We start from the raw sequence: 23,786 nt of genomic DNA on the forward strand, positions 1-23,786 counted from the left end.
TAAGGTTTGATCCCGTTTGATTTCTCCATGTGTTCCACTTCCACAAAATCTACCCCAGTTTAGATTCTCAACAGTTGAGCAACTGGTTAAAAACTGACCACCATCTGAGTCCATTAAATTTGGCATTTTGGCAAAAATACACTTTTTGGTACACCATACAGTACAAGTCAAAAGTCTGGACACACCAACTCATTCAAGGGTTTTTCATTGTTTTTACTATTTTCTACATTGTAGAAGACATAAACTATGAGCACATATGGAATCATGTAGTAACCAAAAAAAGTGTTAAGCAAATCAAAATATATTGTATATATTTGAGATTCTTCAAAGTACACACCCTTTGCCTTGATAACAGCTTTGCACACTCTTGGCATTCTCTCAACCAACTTCATGTGGTAGTCACCTAGAATGCATTTCAATTAACAGTTGTGCCTTGTTAAAAGTTAATTTGTGGGATTTCTTTCCTGCTTAATGTGTTTGAGCCAATCAGTTGTGACAAGGTAGGGGAGGTATACAGAAGATAGCATTATTTGTTAAAATACCATTTTATAGCAAGAACAGCTCAAATAAGCAAAGAGAAATGACAGGCCATCATTACCTTAAGACATGAAGGTCAGAAAATTTCAAGAACTTTGAACGTTTGTTCAAGCACAGTTGCAAAAACCATCAAGCGCTATGATGAAACTGATTCTCATGAGGAACGCCACAGGAAAGGAAGAGTTACCTCTGCTGCAGAGGATACCAGCCTCAAATTGCAGCCCAAATAAATCCTTCACAGAGTTCAAGTAACAGACACATCTCAACATCAACTGTTTAGAGGATACTGTGAAATCAGGTGTTCATGGTCAAATTGCTGCAAAGAAACCACTACTAAAGGACACCAATAAGAAGAAGACACTTGCTTGGGCCAAAAAACCTGAACAATGGACATTAGACCAGTGCAAATTTGTCCTTTGGTCTGATGAGTCCAAATTAGAGATTTTTGGTTCCCACCGCCGTGTCTTTGTGAGACGCAGAGTAGGTAAAATAATGATCTCTGCATGTGTGGTTCCCACTGTGAAGCATGGAGGAGGTGGTGTGATGGTGCTTTGCCGGTGACAGTCAGTGATTTATTTAGAATTCAAGGCACACAACCAGCATGGCTACCACAGCATTCTGCACCATTACGCCATCTCATCTGGTTTGCGCTTAGTGGGACTATCATTTGTTTTTCAACAGGACAATGACCCAACACACCTCCAGGCTGTGTAAGGGCTATTTGACCAAGAAAGAGAGTGATGGAGTGCTGCATCAGATGACCTGGCCTCCACAATCGCCCGACCTCAACTCAATTGAGATGGTTTAGGATGAGTTGGATTGCAGAGTGAAGGAAAAGCAGCCAACAAGTGCTCAGCATATGTGGGAAAAGCATTCCAGTTGAAGCTGGTTTAGAGAATACCAAGCGTGTGCAAAGCTGTCATCAAGGCAAAGGGTGGCTACTTTGAAGAATCTAAAATATATTTTGAATTGTTTAACACTTGTTTGGTAACTACATGATTCCATGTGTTATTTTATAGTTTTGATGTCATCACTATTATTCTACAATGTAGAACAGTAAAAACAAATAAAGGCCCTTGAATGAGTAGGGGTGTCCAAACGTTTGACTGGTACTGTATATTCAGAACCCAAAGAAGGTCTAGGTAGTGTAGTTCTGAGAAAAGAACAAGCCAGATCATGCGGCCATGCCCTGCCACGATAAGAGCAGTGTTCTGATACAGGCAGGCAGGCAGTGTAGTGTAGTGTGTCACGGGGGCTGTGTAGTGACACAACACAGGACAAGAGATAATAATTAAGGCTCGCTCGCTGCTCTGAAACCCAGCCTAATTTGGTTGACACCCTCCTAAAGATACGCCACATGCACTAAGTTTAGCTCTCATTGTCAATGGAGGAATATGTTGGAAAGAGTGAAGACAGTGAAAGAAACCCTTGGTTATGTTTGGCAGTCATTCACTCCATTGAATGACTCTCGTGGGAGTCTGGCTGGGATAAGTGAGAGTCCAACCTCTGATATGATGTGAACTACAGTGCAGCATCATCTAATACAGGGATGGGCAACTGGTGGCCTGCCCCGTGGGCTCGATTTTAAACACCTGTCAGCAACGGGTGTGGCTGAAATAGACGAATCCACTAATTTGAAGGGGAGTCCTCATACCTTTGAGTGATATTCTATATATACACACACATACATACACTACCGTTCAAAAGTTTGGGGTCACTTTGCACCTTGTGTATTCTACTATTCTAACTATCAATAAGTTGAGACTCCGACTGAGTTACCCCAAAAATAGTATATATATATATTCACTACCGTTCAAAAGTTTGGGGTCACTTAGAAATGTCCTTGTTTTAGAAAGAAAAGCAATAATTTTTTTCCATTAAAATAACATCAAATTGATTAGAAATACAGTGTAGACATTGTTAATGTTGTAAATGACTATTGTAGCTGGAAACAGCTGATTTTTAATGGATTATCTACATAGGCGTACAGAGGCCCATTTTCAGCAACCATCACTCCTGTGTTCCAATGGCACGTTGTGTTAGCTTATCTAAGTTTATCATTTTAAAAGGCTAATGGATCATTAGAAAACCCTTTTGCAATTATGTTAGCACAGCTGAAAACTGTTGTGCTAATTAAAGAAGCAATAAAACTGGCCTTCTTTAGACTAGTTGAGTATGTAGAGCATCAGCATTTGTGGTTTGTTTCTGGCCATTTTGAGCCTGTAACAAATGCTGATGCTCCAGATACTCAACTAGTCTAAAGAAGGCCAGTTTTATTGCTTCTTTAAATCAGTTAGTCATTCTCACTCAGATATCATATTAAAAACTGCAAACATTTCTCTCTGTCCCATGACAAAATGTGTAGAATTGAAGAAATGAACTCTAAAACTTACATTTCTCTCCGCTGTCAATGTTTTGCCCAAAAAGCTGCATGTGTGGGTATGGATGTGGGTACGCAGGCCTGTGAGCTACTGCAGCCCATCATGATGGGGTTCATATTTTTTGTGGCCCCCAACCCCATCAAAGTTGCCCATCAGTGATCTAAGAAATCTAATTTAGAGTGACCTTTCAGAAGAGTTATCCCTAAGAGACATTGTTTCTCTCTCTCTGTGTGTGCTTGAGTGTTTATTTGTAGCTCACCGCTGTCCTCAGCAGTAGAGCCAACCATGGTGTGATGGGGTTACAGTATATTGTGATGGGGCATGTCTATAAGTCCTTTGAATAGCCATGACTTAATGTAGGATCAAAAGGAGGGATCCGACTGAGTCTGCACATGCTATTGTGTTATTAAACCCACTCTCACTGTATCTCCCCAGGAACCCAAACCACACACACACATACTGCCAGGCTGACCCACCATCCAGGACAAACACAAAAAGGGAGGAGGTTTAATCCTAGTGTATTGGGTGCCCTCCCTGGAACTCACTCTCCCGAGAGGGCCAGTGCAGACCTAGTACCAGTGGTCCAATTCCTGCCAAGTCAAACAAGCTCAGAGCTATAGTCTCATCAGCTGCGGGTCTCTGAAAGTTAGAGCACCTGATGTTTAGGCAAAGGTAATTTTGTCTTTGACAGACACTAAAACCATAAAACACACCATTGAAACCTGAAACTTGCTATTATTGCTATTAGTATATTCAGAGCAAACTGCAAAGCCTTTTTGTGAAGCATCCATCACGAGTACTACATCTGTTACTTAAAACAAAAATACAACCTGGGCTATTGTACTTAGCTAAGCTAATAAGAGACCTCTCAGCATAATAAGTATATTGTTAGCTAGGCTAGAAAACCTCTCTTACCTGGACTTTATGCTCAGGATATGATAGAAAACATTAGGAACACCTGCTCTTTCTATGACATAGACTGACCAGGTGAATGCTATGGTGCCTTAATGATGTCACCTGTTAAAATCAGTGTATATGAAGGAGAGGAAGTAGGTTAAAGAAGGATTTATAAGCCTTGAGACATGGATTGTGTATGTGTGCACTTCAGAGTGTGAATGGGCAAGACAAAAGGTTTGAGTGCGTTTGAATGGGTAGGGTAGTAGGTGCCAGGCGCACCGGTTTGAGTGTGTCAAGAACTGCAACGCTGCTGGGTTTTTCACACTCAACAGTTTCCCTTGTGTATCAAGAATGGTTCACCACTCAAAGGACATTCAGGGGTTGTGCTCACTCTCTCTGGGAGAGCCTTGAGCGGAATGCTTTGAAAATGGGCATTGGAAAACACTGGCAAATGCTGTGGTCTATCTACCTACATGCCTCCTTGGACTGAAATTCAACAATAATGTGCACAATCCAGGCCCCTCAGAATCACAAGTTATTACTATAGTTATGCTCCATTTCTGTCTGTCTATAGTTGGAAACATCTCGTAGATTATCAATGAAGAATATCATTTGATTAACAACGGTAACTGCCAAATGTTTATTTTATTTATTTATTTTTCTTTTTTTTATTTCACCTTTATTTAACCAGGTAGGCTAGTTGAGAACAAGTTCTCATTTGCAACTGCGACCTGGCCAAGATAAAGCATAGCAGTGTGAACAGACAACAACACAGAGTTACACATGGAGTAAACAATAAACAAGTCAATAACATGGTAGGAAAAAGAGAATCTATATACAATGTGTGCAAAAGGCATGAGGTAGGCAATAAATCGAATAATTACAATTTAGCAGATTAACACTGGAGTGATAAATCATCAGATGATCATGTGCAAGAAGAGATACTGGTGTGCAAAAGAGCAGAAAAGTAAATAAATAAAAGCAGTATGGGGGTGAGGTAGGTAAATTGGGTGGGTAGTTTACAGATGGACTATGTACAGCTGCAGCGATCGGTTAGCTGCTCGGATAGCAGATTTTTAAAGTTGTTGAGGGAGATAAGTCTCCAACTTCAGAGATTTTTGCAATTCGTTCCAGTCGCAGGCAGCAGAGAACTGGAAGGAAAGGCGTCCAAATTAGGTTTTGGCTTTAGGGATGATCAGTGAGATACACCTGCTGGAGCGCGTGCTACGGGTGGGTGTAGCCATCGTGACCAGTGAACTGAGATAAGGCGGCACTTTACCTAGCATAGCCTTGTAGATGACCTGGAGCCAGTGGGTCTGACGACGAACATGTAGCGAGGGCCAGCCGACTAGGGCATACAGGTCGCAGTGGTGGGTCGTATAAGGTGCTTTAGTAACAAAACGGATGGCACTGTGATAACCTGCATCCAGTTTGCTGAGTAGAGTATTGGAAGCTATTTAGTAGATGACATCGCCGAAGTCGAGGATCGGTAGGATAGTCAGTTTTACTAGGGTAAGTTTGGCGGCGTGAGTGAAGGAGGCTTTGTTCCGGAATAGAAAGCCGACTCTAGATTTGATTTTGGATTGGAGATGTTTGATATGAGTCTGGAAGGAGAGTTTGCAGTCTAGCCAGACACCTAGGTACTTATAGATGTCCACATATTCTAGGTCGGAACCGTCCAGGGTGGTGATGCTAGTCGGGCGTGCGGGTGCAGGCAGCGAACGGTTGAAAAGCATGCATTTGGTTTTACTAGCATTTAAGAGCAGTTGGAGGCCACGGAAGGAGTGTTGTATGGCATTGAAGCTCATTTGGAGGTTAGATAGCACAGTGTCCAGGGAAGGGCCGGAAGTATACAGAATGGTGTCGTCTGCGTAGAGGTGGATCAGGGAATCGCCCGCAGCAAGAGCAACATCATTGATGTATACAGAGAAAAGAGTCGGCCCGAGAATTGAACCCTGTGGTACCCCCATAGAGACTGCCAGAGGACCGGACAACATGCCCTCCGATTTGACACACTGAACTCTGTCTGCAAAGTAGTTGGTGAACCAGGCAAGGCAGTCATTAGAAAAACCGAGGCTATTGAGTCTGCCGATAAGAATATGGTGATTGACAGAGTCGAAAGCCTTGGCCAGGTCGATGAAGACGGCTGCACAGTAATGTCTTTTATCGATGGCGGTTATGATATCGTTTAGTACCTTGAGCGTGGCTGAGGTGCACCCGTGACCGGCTCGGAAACCGGATTGCACAGCGGAGAAGGTACGGTGGGATTCGAGATGGTCAGTGATCTGTTTGTTGACTTGGCTATCGAAGACCTTAGCTAGGCAGGGCAGGATGGATATAGGTCTGTAACAGTTTGGGTCCAGGGTGTCTCCCCCTTTGAAGAGGGGAATGACAGCGGCAGCTTTCCAATCCTTGGGGATCTCAGATGATACGAAGGAGAGGTTGAACAGGCTGGTAATAGGGGGTGCGACAATGGCGGCGGACAGTTTCAGATATAGGGGGTCCAGATTGTCAAGCCCAGCTGATTTGTATGGGTCCAGGTTTTCCAGCTCTTTCAGAACATTTGCTATCTGGATATGGGTAAAGGAGAAGCTGGGGAGGCTTGGGCGAGTAGCAGCGGGGGGGGCGGGGCTGCTGGCCAAGGTTGGAGTCGCCAGGTGGAAGGCATGGCCAGCCATTGAGAAATGTTTGTTGAAGTTTTCGATTATCACGGACTTATCAGTGGTGACCGTGTTATCTAGCCTCAGTGCAGTGGGCAGCTGGGAGGAGGTGCTCTTGTTTTCCATGGACTTTACAGTATCCCAGAACTTTTTGGAGTTAGAGCTACAGGATGCAAATTTCTGTTTGAAAAAGCTGGCCTTTGCTTTCCTGACTGACTGCGTGTATTGGTTCCTGACTTCCCTGAACAGTTGCATATCACGGGGGCTCTTCGATGCTATTGCAGTTCGCCACAGGATGTTTTTGTGCTGGTCGAGGGCAGTCAGGTCTGGAGTGAACCAAGGGCTATATCTGTTCTTGGTTCTGCATTTTTTGAACGGAGCATGCTTGTCTAATATGGTGAGGAAGTAACTTTTAAAGAATGACCAGGCATCCTCAACTGACGGGATGAGGTCAATATCCTTCCAGGGTACCCGGGCCAGGTCGATTAGAAAGGCCTGCTCGCAGAAGTGTTTCAGGGAGCGTTTGACAGTGATGAGGGGTGGTCGTTTGACCGTGGACCCGTGGCGGATACAGGCAATGAGGCAGTGATCGCTGAGATCTTGATTGAAGACAGCAGAGGTGTATTTGGAGGGCAAGTTGGTCAGGATAATGTCTATTAGGGTGCCCATGTTTACGGATTTAGGGTTGTACCTGGTGGGTTCCTTGATGATTTGTGTGAGATTGAGGGCATCAAGCTTAGATTGTAGGACTGCCGGGGTGTTAAGCATATCCCAGTTTAGGTCACCCAACAGAACAAACTCTGAAGCCCAATGGGGAGCGATCAATTCACAGATGGTGTCCAGGGCACAGCTGGGAGCTGAGGGGGGTCGGTAGCAGGCGGCAACAGTGAGAGACTTATTTCTGGAGAGATTAATTTTTAAAATTAGAAGTTCGAACTGTTTGGGCATAGACTTGGAAAGTATGACAGAACTTTGCAGGCTATCTCTGCAGTAGATTGCAACTCCTCCCCCTTTGGCAGTTCTATCTTGACGGAAATTGTTATAGTTGGGTATGGAAATCTCAGAGTTTTTGGTGGCCTTCCTAAGCCAGGATTCAGACACGGCAAGGACATCAGGGTTGGCAGAGTGTGCTAAAGCGGTGAGTAAGGCAAACTTAGGGAGGAGGCTTCTGATGTTGACATGCATGAGGCCAAGGCTTTTTCGATCACAGAAGTCAACAAATGTGACAATATAATGCCTATATTGACTAGAAATATGAATGAAGAAAAAAAGTGAGTTAAACACATCAAAAGGCATATTCACAAAATGTTATAAATGGAAATGGCCTACTAATGAGCCCATTCAAACATGCTGAAAATTCAGAACATGTAAGGCTATGATGACTTCTAGGCTACATAGGGATTTGAGTGTGAACAAGCACAGGCTTTGCTTGCACAAAACACATTTTGTAGAGAACTTTAAAAAATAAATACAATAATAAAACTTAGACCTATAACTGGTAATATATATATATCCTCAAAAACAATGGCTAGTGATGTCGAGACTCTAGAGCTGCGCACAGTTGAAGGCATCCACATACGTAGGTTCCAATAGGCGAAGTTAACATCTGTGCTCGCAAACTCCCTAAAGACCTTAGCCTGTTGAGGATAGAGGGCGCTATTTACACTTTGGGGGAAAATCATGCCCAATTTAAACGGCCTCGTACTCTATTCTTGCTCGTACATGTTATTATTACTATTGGATAGAAAACACTCTCTAGTTTCTAAAACCGTTTGAATTTTGTCTGTGAGTAAAACAGAACTCATTTGGCAGCACACTTTCTGACCAGGAAGTGGAAAGTCTGAAAATTATGCTCTGTTCAAGGGCCTGCCTATAAATGGGCATGATACGTATGAGTATACATGCACGTCATACACCTTCCCCTAGATGTCAAGAGGAAGTGAGAGAAGAAATGAAGTGTTTATCTTCTTGCGAATATAGGGGGTGCTGTTTCGACTTAGCATAAATTGGTCTCCAGATTAAACTGCCTAGTACTCAATTCTTGCTCGTACAATATGCATATTATTATTATTATTGGATAGAAAACACTCTCTAGTTTCTATAGCCGTTGGAATTATGTCTCTGAGTGAAACAGAACTCCTTCTACAGCACTTTTCATGACAGGGAGTGAGATTTCAGAAATCTTGGCCCCTGTTCCCAGGTCAGTTGTAATGTCCCTGTGAATGCTATGGGGATACAAACACTGCCTACGCCTTCCTCTAGATGTCAGTAAGTGGTGACAATTTGAATGGAGTCGATTGCGCAATCTGGGCCTGTATAAAAGACCAAATACCGGAAGTACATTTCTTTTCCTCCCTGCGCCTGACGCACGATGGACGTCGGACTGGCCTCCTTCCAAGCTGTTGTTTAGCCAGTAATATATCTCCGGTCATGTTTTTACTCGTTATAGGTGTTAAAACATCATAAGGTAGTTAATTTAAACCTTTTTATAGCAATTTATATCCGTTTAGTGCGATTTTCTGGCATTTCTGTGTGACGCACTTCCAAGAGCTGGGCACTTTTCTAGTACATGCTGAACGTTAGTGGCCATTTCGACGGGACAAGAGGACATCTTTCGACCAAAAGACGATTAGACCGGAGTAAGGATTCATTGCCCAAGATTCTGATGGCAGTTCAGCTAATAGTAAGAACTATTTATGATGATAAATCGTTGTTCTGTCGAAAAATGTTAAACGCATATGCCGCCATTTTCTTTGGGGTAGCTTTGCTTTGGCGCACCCTGTATTGCACAGTAAGGATAATTTAAAAAATGTAATTCAGCGATTGATTTAAGAACTAAATTGTCTTTCAATCGCTGTCCACCCTGTATTTTTTAGTCAAGTTTATGAGTATTTATTCATTAGACTAGATCACTGTCCAATATGGCGCCCAACATTTTCTGACCAGCTTGGCTACTTTTCTCATTGTATAACCACGATTTTGGTGGCTAAATATGCACATTTTCGAACAAACTCTATATGTATGTTGTAATATGATGTTACAGGAGTGTCATCTGAAGAATTCTGAGAAGGTTAATGAAAAAATTAATACATTTTGGTGGTGATAATGCTATCGCTTATTTTGCCGTGAATCAATGCTGGGGTAATGTTTGCACATGTGGTATGCTAATATAACGATTTATTGTGTTTTCGCTGTAAGACACTTAGAAAATCTGAAATATTGTCTGGATTCACAGGATCTGTGTCTTTCAATTACTGTACGCTGTGTATTTTTAAGAAATGTTTTATGATTAGTAATTAGGTAATACACGTTGCTCTCTGTATTTATTCTAGTCGAGTTGTGATGGTGGGTGCAATTGTAAACTATGATTTCTACCTGAAATATGCACATTTTTCTAACAAAACCTATCCTATACAATAAATATGTTATCAGACTGTCATCTGATGAGGTTTTTTCTTGGTTAGTGGCTATCAATATCTTTATTTTGGCCGAATTGGTGATAGCTACTGGTGGAGAGAAAAAATGGTGGACAAAGAAAAATGGTGTCTTTTGCTAACGTGGTTAGCTAATAGATTTACATATTGTGTCTTCCCTGTAAAACATTTTACAAATCAGAAATGATTGCTGGATTCACAAGAAGTGGATCTTTCATCTGGTATCTTGGACTTGTGATTGAATGATATTTAGATGCTACTATTTACTTGTGACGCTATGCTAGCTATGCTATTCAGCTTTTTTACTGGTGGGGGAGGTGGGGGTGCTCCCGGATCCGGGTTTCTGAGTCGGTAGAAGTTATCTTGGTCTGAGGTGGAATATATCCTCTTGGCACGACGAGTCATCCATTTCCTGTTTTCTGGAAAGCGCGAAGATGGACCTGGAATTGCCTTCTGAAAAGCCGCCGTTATAGGCGACTACTATCTCCGGCTTTGATTTTATTTGATACATGTCACAATATCATCGTAAAGTATGTTTTTTCAATATAGTTTTATTAGATTTTTGAAATTTATTCGGGACGTTAGGCGTGTTGCGTTGTGTGCCTTTGTTCAGAAAGGAGAGCTTCGCGCCACTTGGCCAGTGTGCTTGCTAATTCAAGAGGGAAAAACAATGCTCTAAATCCAAACAACGACTGTTCTGGACAAAGGACCCCTTGTCCAACATTCTGATGGAAGATCACCAAAAGTAGGACCCATTTTGTGATGCTATTTCATATATCTGTCGAACTGTATACTAGTAGTTTTGCGCCCAGGTTTTGGCCACTCTCTCGCTATAACATAAGCCTTATGTCGTAATGAAGATATTTTTAGAATTCTAACACTGTGATTGCATTAAGAACTAGTGTATCTATCATTTCCTATACAACATGTATTTTTTGGTAATGTTTATGAATAGCTATTTGGTCAGAATAGGTGAGAGTCTAATAGAAATATCCGCACATTCTGGGAAAAAGAAGCTAAGTTAGCATAATGGATAACCACTGATTTCAGCTCTAAATATGCACATTTTCGAACATAACATAAGTGTATGTATAACCTGATGTTATAGGACTGTCATCTGAGGAAGGTTTATGAAGGTTAGTGAAAATTAATATCTTTTGCTGGTTTATTCGCTAACGCTAACGTGCCTATTGCTATCGCTAACGTGCCTTGATGAATGAATGCGGTAGTGTGGTAGGCTATTGTAGTAAGCTAATATAATGCTATATTGTGTTTTCGCTGTAAAACACTTAAAAAATCTGAAATATTGGCTGGATTCACAAGATGCTTGTCTTTCATTTGCTGTACACGATGCATTTTTCAGAAATGTTTTATGATGAGTATTTAGGTATTCCACGTTGGTCTCTATAATTACTCTGGCTGCTTCGGTGCTATTTTTGACGGTAGCTGTGATGGTAGCTGCAATGTAAAACTGATTTATACCTCAAATATGCACATTTTTCGAACAAAACATAGATTTATTGTGTAACATGTTATAAGACTGTCATCTGATGAAGTTGTTTCTTGGTTAGTTTGGTTGGTTCTTGGTTAGTTTGGTTGGTTCGGTTGGCTCTTGGTTAGTTAGGTTGGCTTTGTGCATGCTACCTGTGCTGTGAAAAATGTCTGTCCTTCTTTGTATTTGGTGGTGAGCTAACATAAATATACGTGCTGTTTTCGCTGTAAAACATTTAAAAAATCGGACATGTTAACTGGATTCACAAGATGTGTATCTTTCATTTGCTGTATTGGACTTGTTAATGTGTGAAAGTTAAATATTTCAAAAATATATATATTGAATTTCGCGCTCTGCCTTTTCAGTGGAATGTGGGAGGAGTTCCGCTAGCGGAACGCCTGGGCCAGACAGGTTAGCTTGAAAAACAAAACAAACAAAAAAAGCACCAATATTACACTTGTTTGCCCCTCCTGAGCCACCGTAGCAACAGCATAGAAATCTGTAATTAATTTTGACATTTTTGCCGAGTAGGCCTTGGCCACGCAATTTTACGTTGAGCAAAGATGTTTGGTGCAATACCTCTCAAGTGAAACATTTGCAATAAAACTGGTAGTGCACTCTCGTTGAACGACAGCCAACACTGAATTGAAGAATCGCGTCCATAGTTCCCACCACTACTGTTGACCAAACACTGACGAAGGGAACGTAGACATCGGCTACCGAACTTCGATTTACCTCAAGAAACAAATACGTCACAAAATGTCTTCATAATATATGCACAAACTGTTTAGACTTAGAAGCACGTGACAGGCTTAAAAGGTGCAAGCATATTAGGTTTGGTTTGCTCCTAGCAGAACTAGGCTAGGCAATGTGAATGTCTGTTATGTGCCTCACTTACTCCCTAAAGACCTTTGCTTGAAAATCTAGGGGGGGGGAATTGCTAAATTACTGTTGTATGTTCTTATTGAGCCACCATAGCAACAACAGTCAGAAATGCGTCCTTAAAATAGTCCAAATAAATCAAGAATCTGTAATTAATTACAATTTTTGCCAAGGTCTTAGTCATTACATTTTACATCTAACTAAGATGTGTAGTATATCATAAGTAAACAAAATGTTCATGAAAACGAATCTCTTACTGAAGTCCAACAAACACCTAATTGAAGAATTCCGTGCCTATTTCCCATTCCTACTAGGAGTAGTAGACTACTGTTGACCAATCACTGGCGAAGGGGCGCAAACAGCCGGAAAAAGAAACCTTGCTGAACAAAAACGTAATAAGCAAACTGTTTCGACTGGGAAGCATGCGACATTAAGTCAACCCCGCCCACTAACTGACCACCCCAAGCACAATTCGTCCTACACTGAAATGGTGTATTCAAATTAACTGGGAATTCGGAAATCTCCGACTTCAGTGTGTTAAAGACAACTGGGACATCAGGAAAAAACGAGCTCCTACTGGGGAAATGTGTTTTCAATGGTCATACAACTAAGGTTATTTTGTTGGAAACTCAGGGATTTTTATTTAAACGTCTGAATTTCCGACCTAAAGATCACTGACATCATGATTTGACCTCGTTCGTTTCTGAGTTCCCAGTTGTCTTGAAAGCTCCAATTGTTAGAGGCAACGCTAGCACCGTCCCACACCTGACAGTGTCATTATGCAAACGAATTCCTTGATGAGATCCAGCATAACAGGCATAAATTAATGGAATTGTTGATTGAATGGGGGTGTTGCGTTCAAGGTCTTGCATGCAAAGCCGGTGCAAGTGCAGCTTTATAGCTGTTGTGACAAACAAACACGAGGTCCCGACCGTACAGTGAGCCTGTTGCATCCAATGGCGACCAACAAGGATTATTGTAAAGAACTACAACTGCTTTAAATTGCATTCAGTTCAGGGCTCACGGTAAGCGCTCTAAACAAGCTGACGGCTTTAACGTTACTACCTGCCGTTGTTTTTGCAGTTCTCCTTTCCGTCCAGTCTTGTGTTACAGCTATGTTACCCGGGACAGCATTATCTGAACCGTGGCTGTTGTTAACGGTGGATTTTCATTCAAGTGGAATTATTAAAGCGACAGTCGTCCTTTATCTATCTACAGGCCATCTCAGAGTTACATGTTGAAGCACCAAAACAGGAACGATATATATATATATATATATATATATATATAACAATTTCACACCTGTAAGCTGACTAGGCCTAAACTGCCAATCATAACACTGCAGATTCGCTGTATACATGTTTTGGTGTCACACATGCACAGTAGGCAGGTAGATTAAATAGCATTTATTCACCTCATTGCAAGACAGATGACTGTCAATTTGATGAATATTATGTGACAAATATGCTGAAAATGTCATTTTGTTCCAGGTGAGACAATGAGAGAAGATCATGTCAGAATGTTTTCCTGCATTGATTCTTAGCTGGTGTATAGTTCATAGACTCAGAAATACCAGCATAGCACATAGGTGTCAGTCACAGCAGGCCTGCGATCAGTGAGGGAAGGATGTGTCCAGGGGACTCCTCTCCTTCATGTCATCTCCTCACCTGCTTCCCAGGCCCTGAGCTATGAGCACACACACCCTCTCTGTGGGGGGAATCCGAATGGAGAAGGAAAAGGAATGCCATGGTTCTTCAAAGTTGTGAATTTCATAGGTAAGGAAAATCATTATACATTTATTTTTCCTACCTTATGGAGAGTGAGGGTGTAAATGCAGTGCTTTGCTACATATACAGTACCAGTCAAAAGTTGACACACCAACTCATTCAAGAGTTTTTCATTATTTTTACTATTTTCTACATTGTAGAACAATTGTGAAGACATCAAAACTATGAAATAACACATGGAATCATGTAGTAAACAAAAAAGCGTTAAACAAATCAAAATATATTTGAGATTCTTCAAAGTAGCCACCCTTTGCCTTGACAGCTTTGCACACTTGGCATTATCTTAACCAGCTTCATGAGGTAGTCACCTGGAATGCTTTTCAATTAACAGGTGTGCCTTGTGGAATTTATTTCCTTTTGTAACGGTTTTCCTCCTCCTCTTCATCCGAAGAGGAGGAGCAGGGATTAAACCAAAATGCAGCGTCTTGAGTTGACATAATTTATTAAAAGAAAAGACAAAAACACGAACTTCACTATAACTAACAAAACAACAAACGGAATAGACAGACCTGGACGACGAACTTACATTAAACACGAAGAACGCACGAACAGGGAAAATAGACTACACAAAATGACGATGTACAAAAACAAACCGAACAGTCCCGTATGGTGCGACAACCACCCACAACGAACACTGTGAAACAACCTACCTAAATATGACTCTCAATTAGAGGAACGCCAAACACCTGCCTCTAATTAAGAGCCATACCAGGCAACCCATAAACCAACATAGAAACAGAAAACATAGAATGCCCACCCAAACTCACGTCCTGACCAACTAACACATACAACAAACTAACAGAAATAGGTCAGGAACGTGACATCCTTCTTAATGCATTTGAGCCAATCAGTTGTTGGGATCGTTGGGATGGTTTACAGAAGATAGCCATTTGGTAAAAGACCAAGTCCATATTATGGAAAGAACAGCTCAAATAAGCAAAGAGAAAGAACAGTCCATCATTACTTTAAAACATGGTCACTCAATCTGACAAATTAAGAATTTTGAAAGTTTCTTTAAGTGCTGTCACAAAAACCATCAAGAGCTATGATGAAACTGTCTCTCTTGAAGACCACCAAGGAAAGGAAGGCCTAGAGGTACCTCTGCTGCAGAGGATAAGTTCATTCGAGTTAACTGCACCTCAGATAGCATCCCAAATAAATGCTTCAGAGTTCAAGTAACAGACACATCTCAACATCAACTGTTCAGAGAAGACTGCTTGAATCAGGCCTTCATGGCTGAATTGCTGCAAAGAAACCACTACTAAAGGACACGAATAATAACAAGAGACTTGCTTGAGTTAAGAAACACGAGCAATGGATATTAGACCGGTGCAAATCTGTACTTTGGTCTGATGAGTCCAAATTTGAGCTTTTTAGTACCAACTGCCATGTCTTTGTGAGACACAGAGTAGGTGAACGAATGATCTCCACATGTGTGGTTCCCACCATGAAGCATGGAGGAAGAGGTATGATGGTGTGGGAGTGCTTTGCTGGTGACTCTGTCTGTGATTTTATTTATGCACACTTAAATAGCATGGCTACCACAGCATTTGCAGTGATACGCCATCTCATCTGTTTTGCATTTTGTGACCTGGCCTCCACAATCGCCCGACCTCAACTCAATTGAGATTGTTCGAGATGAGTTGGACTGCAGAGTGAAGAAAAAGCAGCCAACAAGTGCTCAGCATATGTGGGAAAAGCCTTCCAGGTAAAGCTGGTTTAGAGAATACCAAGAGTATGCAAAGCTGTCATCAAGGCAAAGGGTGGCTACTTATCTAAAATATATTTTGATTTGTCTAACACTTTTTTTTGGTTACTACCATATGTGTTATTTCATGGTTGTGATGTCTTCACTGCTATTCTACAATGGTAGAAAATAAAGAATATTCCTTGAATGAGTAGGTGTGTCCAAACCTGACTGGTACTGTATAAATACAGTAGCGGTACACCAGTGCAAACATATCCCAAGTGCTAGTACAATTATATAATCCCCATCACATGATGCATGTTTACCTGGTATTTTAGCCTTCTGTCCCTTTTCATATGGACCTTGTTTTGGGTTTGCATGAACAGCCCCAGAGCTCTGTGAAATTTTCAAATAGACCCTGAAGTTTTTAAAACCTCAAGTCGGTGTGATAATGTGATAGTCACAATTTTATAAGTGCCCTTGAATGAGACATGGGGCCAGATGGCTTACAACAACCGCGGCAATTTACGGGTCAGAAAGAGTCATTTCACACACTATATTTATCCATCTTTCTGATTCCATTGCTGTCATTAAACTGTAAATAACAGACCATGGGTGACTTTGGTGTGGCACAGATAAATATATAATTTAGGCTGTCTGGAGGACATTCTGTCTGACTTTTCAAAACACCTAAAAAAAGCGTAAAGAGTGTATGAAATAGCAAAAGGCCTCACAGACAGGAAAACAACAATTTGTTTCTCAGAACAATCTGACTGTTCGGTGAATAACAACCTCTATGAGTTGTTTATTTCCTGTCATCAAAGATAGTGCACAGAGATTTCAGCTGAAATTGCAAAACCATTATGATGAAACACAAAGGTAGTGCACAGAGAATGTGTAGTTTGTCAGTTGAGGCATGGACTTCAAGAACTTTGGACACTGTATAATGTTCTTGTCGATCATTCTTCATGTGTAGTAGTTGGAGCTATCCTGGAGTAGCTGTCGTTTTCTTGTTCTTCTAGGCCTGAGGCCATAACCACTTATTACTGAGCATGCCACATGAATGTGGAAATTATTACTTTTGTATAAAAGAACATCCAATTGCAGCTGGATTTACATATATTATTTGTCAAATGGTGTGTTATATTATGGGCCATCCCATTCTTGCATATAAATGGACAGTTGATTGACAGGTTCAGCCCTTAAGCAATCTCTATATTTAAAAAAAAATATATGTTTTACATTTCACCTTTTATTTAACTAGGCAAATCAGTTAATTAAGAACAAATTCTTATTTACAATGACGGCCTACCCCGGCGACGCTGGGCCAATTGTGCGCCGCCCTATGGGACTTCCAATCATGGCAGGTTGTGATACAGCCTGGAATCGAACCAGGGTCTGTAATGACGCCTCTTGCACTGAGATGCAGTTCCTTAGACGTGTTCCCATCCCATGTTCTGTAATGTGTGAATCCGTTATCTGGGACATGACTAGGGATGCAGTAAGCAAGCAATACCAAATCCCCAATGGAGCAGACATGTTGAAATACATAATTTTTTTGCGTTTTCTTTAGAGTTAGATGTGCAGAATAGCATGTTACAGTGCATGTCTGATGATATGAGTGGTTTGTATCAACTGATCTGTCCAGGTAGTCTTAAGTCAATATGGATGAGAACTCATGACTGCATGTTTCATGTTTGCGTAACGTCTTCATAGTTGGATCCAGCTATGCTTATATATTTTCTTAATGATGTCGGTGAAAACTGCTGTTGGTTAAACAGCTTCCATTATTTGCCAGGAGATAGTATCTGACGTCAACACGTTCTTTCTTACTCACATGGTCAATGTTCAATTAGAAACATGAGAAGGTTTAGGATGCCAATGTCAAGTGCAATGGAAGCTAATTGTATCATAAGCATGTATGGAGCCCATAAGGTCATACATTCTTTTCAAACACATAGAAGTTGAAAAAACCATGTTTATCAGTTCTCCCACTTAAGGGTATACAGACCCACTGCTTTTGTCATCAAAGATAAGTGACAGAATCTCTGGAGGGAGTACTGTAAAAAGAACCTGCATAGCTCTCTATTTGACGCCTACTAAAGTGGCCTACAAGTACATTATGACTCCAAGTATTGATCCTATAGGTGTTTTGCAGTTCAACCTCCTACCAGAGGAGGGCGGATCAATTCTGCTAGTGGCCAATGGCCATATACTTTGGGCTCAGGGGGAATCTAATGAGAACAAAGTGGATAACAAAGCATCCATAATTCTTCATCCCTAAATTCACTTTCCGACTACTGGGGCCATAAATCTGCTGTTTCATAAGGTCCACCCACCAGTGATTGCCCCTTACCTGGCTCAGGAGATCAGTGGTTTTAAGGGAAGGTGTGTGTGTGCATGTGTGTGCGCGTCAGTATGGGTGTGTTTGTTAAAACAGCAGCCTCCTGAGAATGGCGTTCCATGCCGGACCCCCAGGGAGAGAAATCAATGCGGTAATGACGGCTGACAGGGAGCATGACTGCTGTAGGAGCGCCAGGAGAATGGACAGAAAGAGACTGCAGGAACCTCTAATGGTGAATAAATTACAACAACCACATACTGTACTGTGTTAGTAGACTAAGTGTAGACTAGATAACTATTTTACAGTTGCAATCATAGTAATTATGATGTCGACGTGGACCTAAGCTCTCTCACATTTTGGATCTTTTACTATCTTTTATTTGCCTCTTGTTTGGACAATTCTTTAAAAACACTGAAGCATCACAAGGTAGAGGATACATTGAGTAATATATATTTATTTACAAAAATAAATAACAACACTGATTGGACATACTTTAAACACTTTTTCAGTAAATCCTTTTTCATATTTCCAACCATAGTCCTTTTCTGTAAGATGGATGTCTCTCAATTATACAAATAAGCATTAACACAATTATTAAACACCTGTATTTAATTTAAACACTATTATACTACAGAACAACAAAATAGATTACAACTTAGCATTTGATAAGACTGAATAACATTTATTTTGAAAACATTCGGCAAATGAATCCATTTTAGGAACACTTTCTCCTCTGAGAGCGGAGCGGGGAATAAAGTTATCTTTCATTGTTAGGAATGCTTTTATATCAACCTTTCAATCTCAGTCCATCTGAAATGACGCGGAGCTCTCATCTCTCTCGCCATGAGACATTGGGAACACTATTTACATGTCACTGTGTGTCTCAATCATAAATAATCACGGGCATGGTGACACGGGCACAATTGTCCCCTGCGCCCTATGCACTTGTGTAGTTCGAGAGGATTTGATACATAGTAATCAATCTGGGAATAGCACCACCTTGCCCTCTGATAGGCTAGGTGGAAGTTTCACCAAAACAAATCCTCTCATATCTCCACAAGTGCTTAGGTTTTAGGGGACGATTCTCGATTGGCCCACAGTTTCCCTTTCCCAAAACATTATATGGATGACACTACCCACTGAGTTGCCAGTAAGATATAATAACCAAGCATGATCTGACAAACAGGCAGTCTTCATGATTGAGTGCCAATGCAATTGCCAAGGGGAAATTTATGGTCAATTTACTCTGATGTATCAGTCAACAGGAAGTGTGTTTTCCACTTCCTAGGGACAAGGCTCAGTGAGACACATCCTGTACTGCAATGAGACAGCTTTGTAAAAGTGTAGTTGGTCTACTCATACAGGTAGATAAATTGCAAACACTGGGGTGAGGTTATTTTATGTGTTGTATTCTAACTTTCCAAATTAGACAACAAAACAACTTGTTGCACTTTACTCAATATTTAATGTTTCTAATCTTCAGACCTATTATAGCGTATGATGCAGTCTTTCATACCCTATAATATCATTATAGTCACATATATTATAGTGATGCTCTGTATTGAAACTCACTATAGACCCAATTTAGGGAAGGCTATATAACAGCTGAGGTACAATCAACAATAATGTTCCTTTTTGCCACCCATACAAACACAGGGAACATTGAATTCACATTCTACAACACTCCTCATAGAACTGTACAAAGCACTTTACAGTTACTTCCAAAAGCTTGAATCACAAAATATAAGCAGTACAACACAAATATACAGAAGCGAATCAGAACTGTTAAAAAAAATACTTAAATATACAGTATGTACTTAAAAAAAACATAGCTTCTGCAGATCATAACATTATTGGATGATTTCACAAGAGTGGAGTTATCATTAACCCTGATGCCATTAGAGCATTTAGCTCCACAATGAATTGTCGGATACTGATTCTCCCGTGAATTACAAATCAGAAAGACCCCCATGGGACATAAAAATAAATACTTATGGTTATCTTGGTGTGGAAATATTTCCAGTATATTAAGCAGTGGTGTAAAGTACTTTAGTAGAAATACTTTAAAGTACTACTTAAGTCATTCTATTTTGTTATCTGTACTTTACCATTTTTTATTTGACAACTTTTACTTCACTCCATTCCTAAAGAAAAGAATGTACTTTTTACTCCATACATTTTCCCTGACACCCAAAAGTTACATTTGGAATGTTTAGCAGGACAAGGAAAATGGTACAACAAACTTATCAAGAGAACATCCCTGGTCATCCCTACTACCCGCTTCCATCCAGAAGGCGAGGTCAGTACATGTGCATCAAAGCTGGGACCAAGAGATTGAAAAACAGCTTCTATCTCAAGGCCATCAGATTGTTAAACAGCCATCACTAGCACAGAGAGGCGGCTGCCTACTTAGACTTGATATCATTGGCCACTTTAATAAATGGAACACTAGTCACTTTAATAATACCACTTTAAGAATGTTTACATATCTCACATTACTCATCTCATGTGTATATACTGTATCCTACACTATCTATTGCACCTTAGCCGCTCTGTCACTGCTCATCCATATATTTATATATTCTCACCCCATTCCTTTACTAGATTGTGTGTATTAGGTTTGGTTGTGGAATTGTTAGATATTACCTGTTAGGTATTGCTGCTCTGGTGAATCTAGAAGCATAAGCATTTCGCTACACTCGTAATAACATCTGCTAACCATGTGTATGTGACCAATAAAATTTGATTTGATGCTGGAATTCAAATCTGCCATAGACAATGTTTACACAGTGTCTTTGTTTACCAACTAAGCTACTGCCTATGGACCAACCACTTATTATTCTGTAAACTGGATGCATCTAGAATAGCTAAAACCGTTCTGTGATTAAAAAAAAGAACGAAAGAGGGCTGCATTCGATCCAGATCCAGGTTCAAATGTAAAGGTCATTTCCAATTGAGCCGAACGCGGGAACATTGCCTTTAAATTTCAATCGCGCCATAACGTGAATCTTCTGCAATACGGATTGAATCTATACTGCATAAATACAGCAACCGAATACTGTATTACAATGCAGGTTCTATCAAATTCAGCGTCTTACACATTCTAATGGCCAATTACATTTAAGTCTCTCTTTCTCAAGGCCCACGGCTGTGTGACGGAATCTGAATTGACTACAGCCTGGATCCACAATAAGGACTTCAGTCAATATCCTAAACGGCCTGATATTTCTCCCAGCGAAGATGCTCTGCATGACCAAAAGTATGTGGACCCCTGCTCGTTGAACATCTCATTCCAAAATCATGGGCATTAGTATGTAGTTGGTCCCCCTTTGTTGCTATAACAGCCTCCACTCTTCTGGGAAGGCTTTCCACCAGATGTTGGAACATTGCTGCGGGGACTTGCTTCCATTCAGCCACAAGAGCATTAGTGAGGTCGGGCACTGATGTTGGGCGATTTAGGCCTGGCTCGCAGTCGGCGTTCCAATTCATCCCAAAGGTGTTTGATGGGGTTTAGGTCAGTGTTCTTCCACACAAATCTTGACGAACCATTTCTGTAAGGACCTCGCTTTGTGCACAGGGGCATTGTCATGCTGAAACAGGAAGGACCTTCCCCAAACTGTTGCCACAAAATTGGAAGTGCAGAATTATTAAGATTTCCCTTATCTGGAACTAAGGGGCCTGAACCATGAAAAACAGCCCCAGACCATTATTCCTCCTCCACCATACTTTACAGTTGACCCTAGGCATTTGGGTAGGAAGTGTTCTCATGGCATTCGCCAAACCCAGATTCGTCCGTTGGACTGCCAGGTGGTGAAGCGTGATTCATCACTCCAAAGAACGTGTTTCCACTGCTCCAGAGTCCAATGGTTGCGAGCTTTACACCACTCCAGCCGACGCTTGGCATTGAGCATGGTGATCTTAGGCTTTTGTTCTCCTGCTCGGCCATGGAAACCCATTTCATGAAGCTCCCGACAGTTCTTGTTCTGACGTTGCTTCCAGAGGCAGTTTGTAAGGCCATTCTACTGCTAATGTTTGCCTATCGAATTGCATGGCTGTGTCCTTGATATTATACGCCTGTCAGCAATGGGTGTGGCTGAAATAGACGAATCCATTAATTTAAAGGGGTGTCCACATACTTTTGTATATATAGTGTAGATCACTCAGATGGCCATCTCCAGCTCAGATCAGTGCTGCCTGTTTCAGTCACAAATGCATTACTACACACAACAGTTCTATATCATCTGTTTCAGCCATCTTCCTCTTGCAGATATAAGAGGAGGGGACCTGAGCTAGGGGAAATGTTTGAAAGGGATTTGAAATGGCTGGGCTTCTTGTATGATTGTAGCTCACTCAGATGACCTGGTGAAAGTTTAGCAGACAACACAACCTATCCCATTTGCTTACAGTAGATGCCAAACTGCAATTCTGTACTTTGTCTGCTAGCACATTAACAAAGCAACAAAACAAAAACGTTTTAATAAAGAACATACAGCATTCACATGGGGGTTAACTTGACTTTTAGAAAAGTTGCATGTTGAGTACAGACCCTGGCATTTTACTATAAATAATCAAGTACTGTACATAAAAACTGGGTGGTTGGGATCAGATGAGTGGTGGTGTAGAGCCATCACTGTTAGAGGGAAGTGTTATCCTCTGCTGGAAACTCTCCTGTGGCCCCTTAGTTACAGACCCTACATCTACACTGCCACTGGCTGGCCAAGTACTGGAACCATGGGAACTGGCCTTAAGGACAGGTAAGAAGGGGCTGGTCTCAGAGGTGATGATGATGCTGGGGATCCGGCCAATCATTCCTCTAGTTATGGTGCCTTCTGACGAATCACCTGCCTATCGATGTCAAACAGAAGGTGAGATGAGAAACAGCGAACATAAAATGCTAAATGATAGATTTTTGCACCCAATTATCTAGCTATGCATCATTTCAATTTTAAGACAAAGATTGGATTTATGGTTTTAGATTTATTTTCACTAAAAGACAGTCCTTGAAGGATACAAGACTATCTCGACCTGGGATGGTCAACTTTAATGGCGGTGGGGGCCACAAAAAAATCGGGGGGCCGCGGTGGCTTGTGGGTCTGCATACCCATATCAATATCCACATGTGGTCAGAACCAGCGGCCCTGAGCAAAATTTGGTTTGGATTTATTAACTACAAAAAGGTAAGATGTGTTTTTAATTGTGGTGCCGCTCTGCACACACAAACTTGTTAGCCAGCTAGCTAACGTAAGCTATGGTCCAACTCTAAGACAACTCTTGTAAGTTCAAAGACATTCAAAGTTCCTCCATAGATTTCAAAGGTTTAAAAAGGAATGATATAAACCGGTACTTTTTTGGGGTTGGAACAGGTTCAGAGCTTTATTTTGCTCGTCAGAACGAAAAATAATTATGGCTCTGTTCAGAACAAAACGATTGGGAAATGATTTTGGTTCCAACCCCTAGCAGGGCGCTAGACTAATTTACCAATCTAAAACATTTTAGCTGACATGGGCCAATTGAGTGACTGTCAGTGACTGACATAACAAGAGAAAAACTGCTGATGCACAACCAAACCTTGTGTATTTTACTATACAGTAAGTTGAGGCCAGACTGAGTAACCACAAAAAAATAATATATTTTTGTCTTTGGAAATTGATCTGCGGGCATACAAAAGGGAGTTGCCCATCCCTG

The 23,786-nt window shown here is 41.1% G+C and overlaps 2 protein-coding genes across 2 annotated transcripts in view; both read right to left on the minus strand.

The window, feature by feature from the left end:
• Positions 1-13,453, minus strand: part of LOC129835927 (PDZ and LIM domain protein 7-like) — a 74,113-nt gene extending 60,660 nt beyond the window's left edge. Inside the window, exon 1 of the mRNA XM_055901627.1 lies at positions 13,349-13,453. The gene's annotated coding sequence lies outside the window, so the exon portion shown is untranslated. The remainder of the gene's footprint in view (positions 1-13,348) is intronic.
• Positions 13,454-18,543: 5,090 nt separating this feature from the next.
• The window catches only part of LOC129836252 (melanopsin-A-like), a 74,941-nt gene continuing 69,698 nt past the window's right edge, over positions 18,544-23,786 (minus strand). Inside the window, exon 11 of the mRNA XM_055902164.1 lies at positions 18,544-22,946. Coding sequence (XP_055758139.1) covers positions 22,704-22,946 — 243 coding nt within the window. The 3' untranslated portion in view covers positions 18,544-22,703. The remainder of the gene's footprint in view (positions 22,947-23,786) is intronic.

The sequence above is a fragment of the Salvelinus fontinalis genome, chromosome 37, assembly GCF_029448725.1.
Source record: "Salvelinus fontinalis isolate EN_2023a chromosome 37, ASM2944872v1, whole genome shotgun sequence".
NCBI classification, from domain to species: Eukaryota; Metazoa; Chordata; class Actinopteri; order Salmoniformes; family Salmonidae; genus Salvelinus; species Salvelinus fontinalis.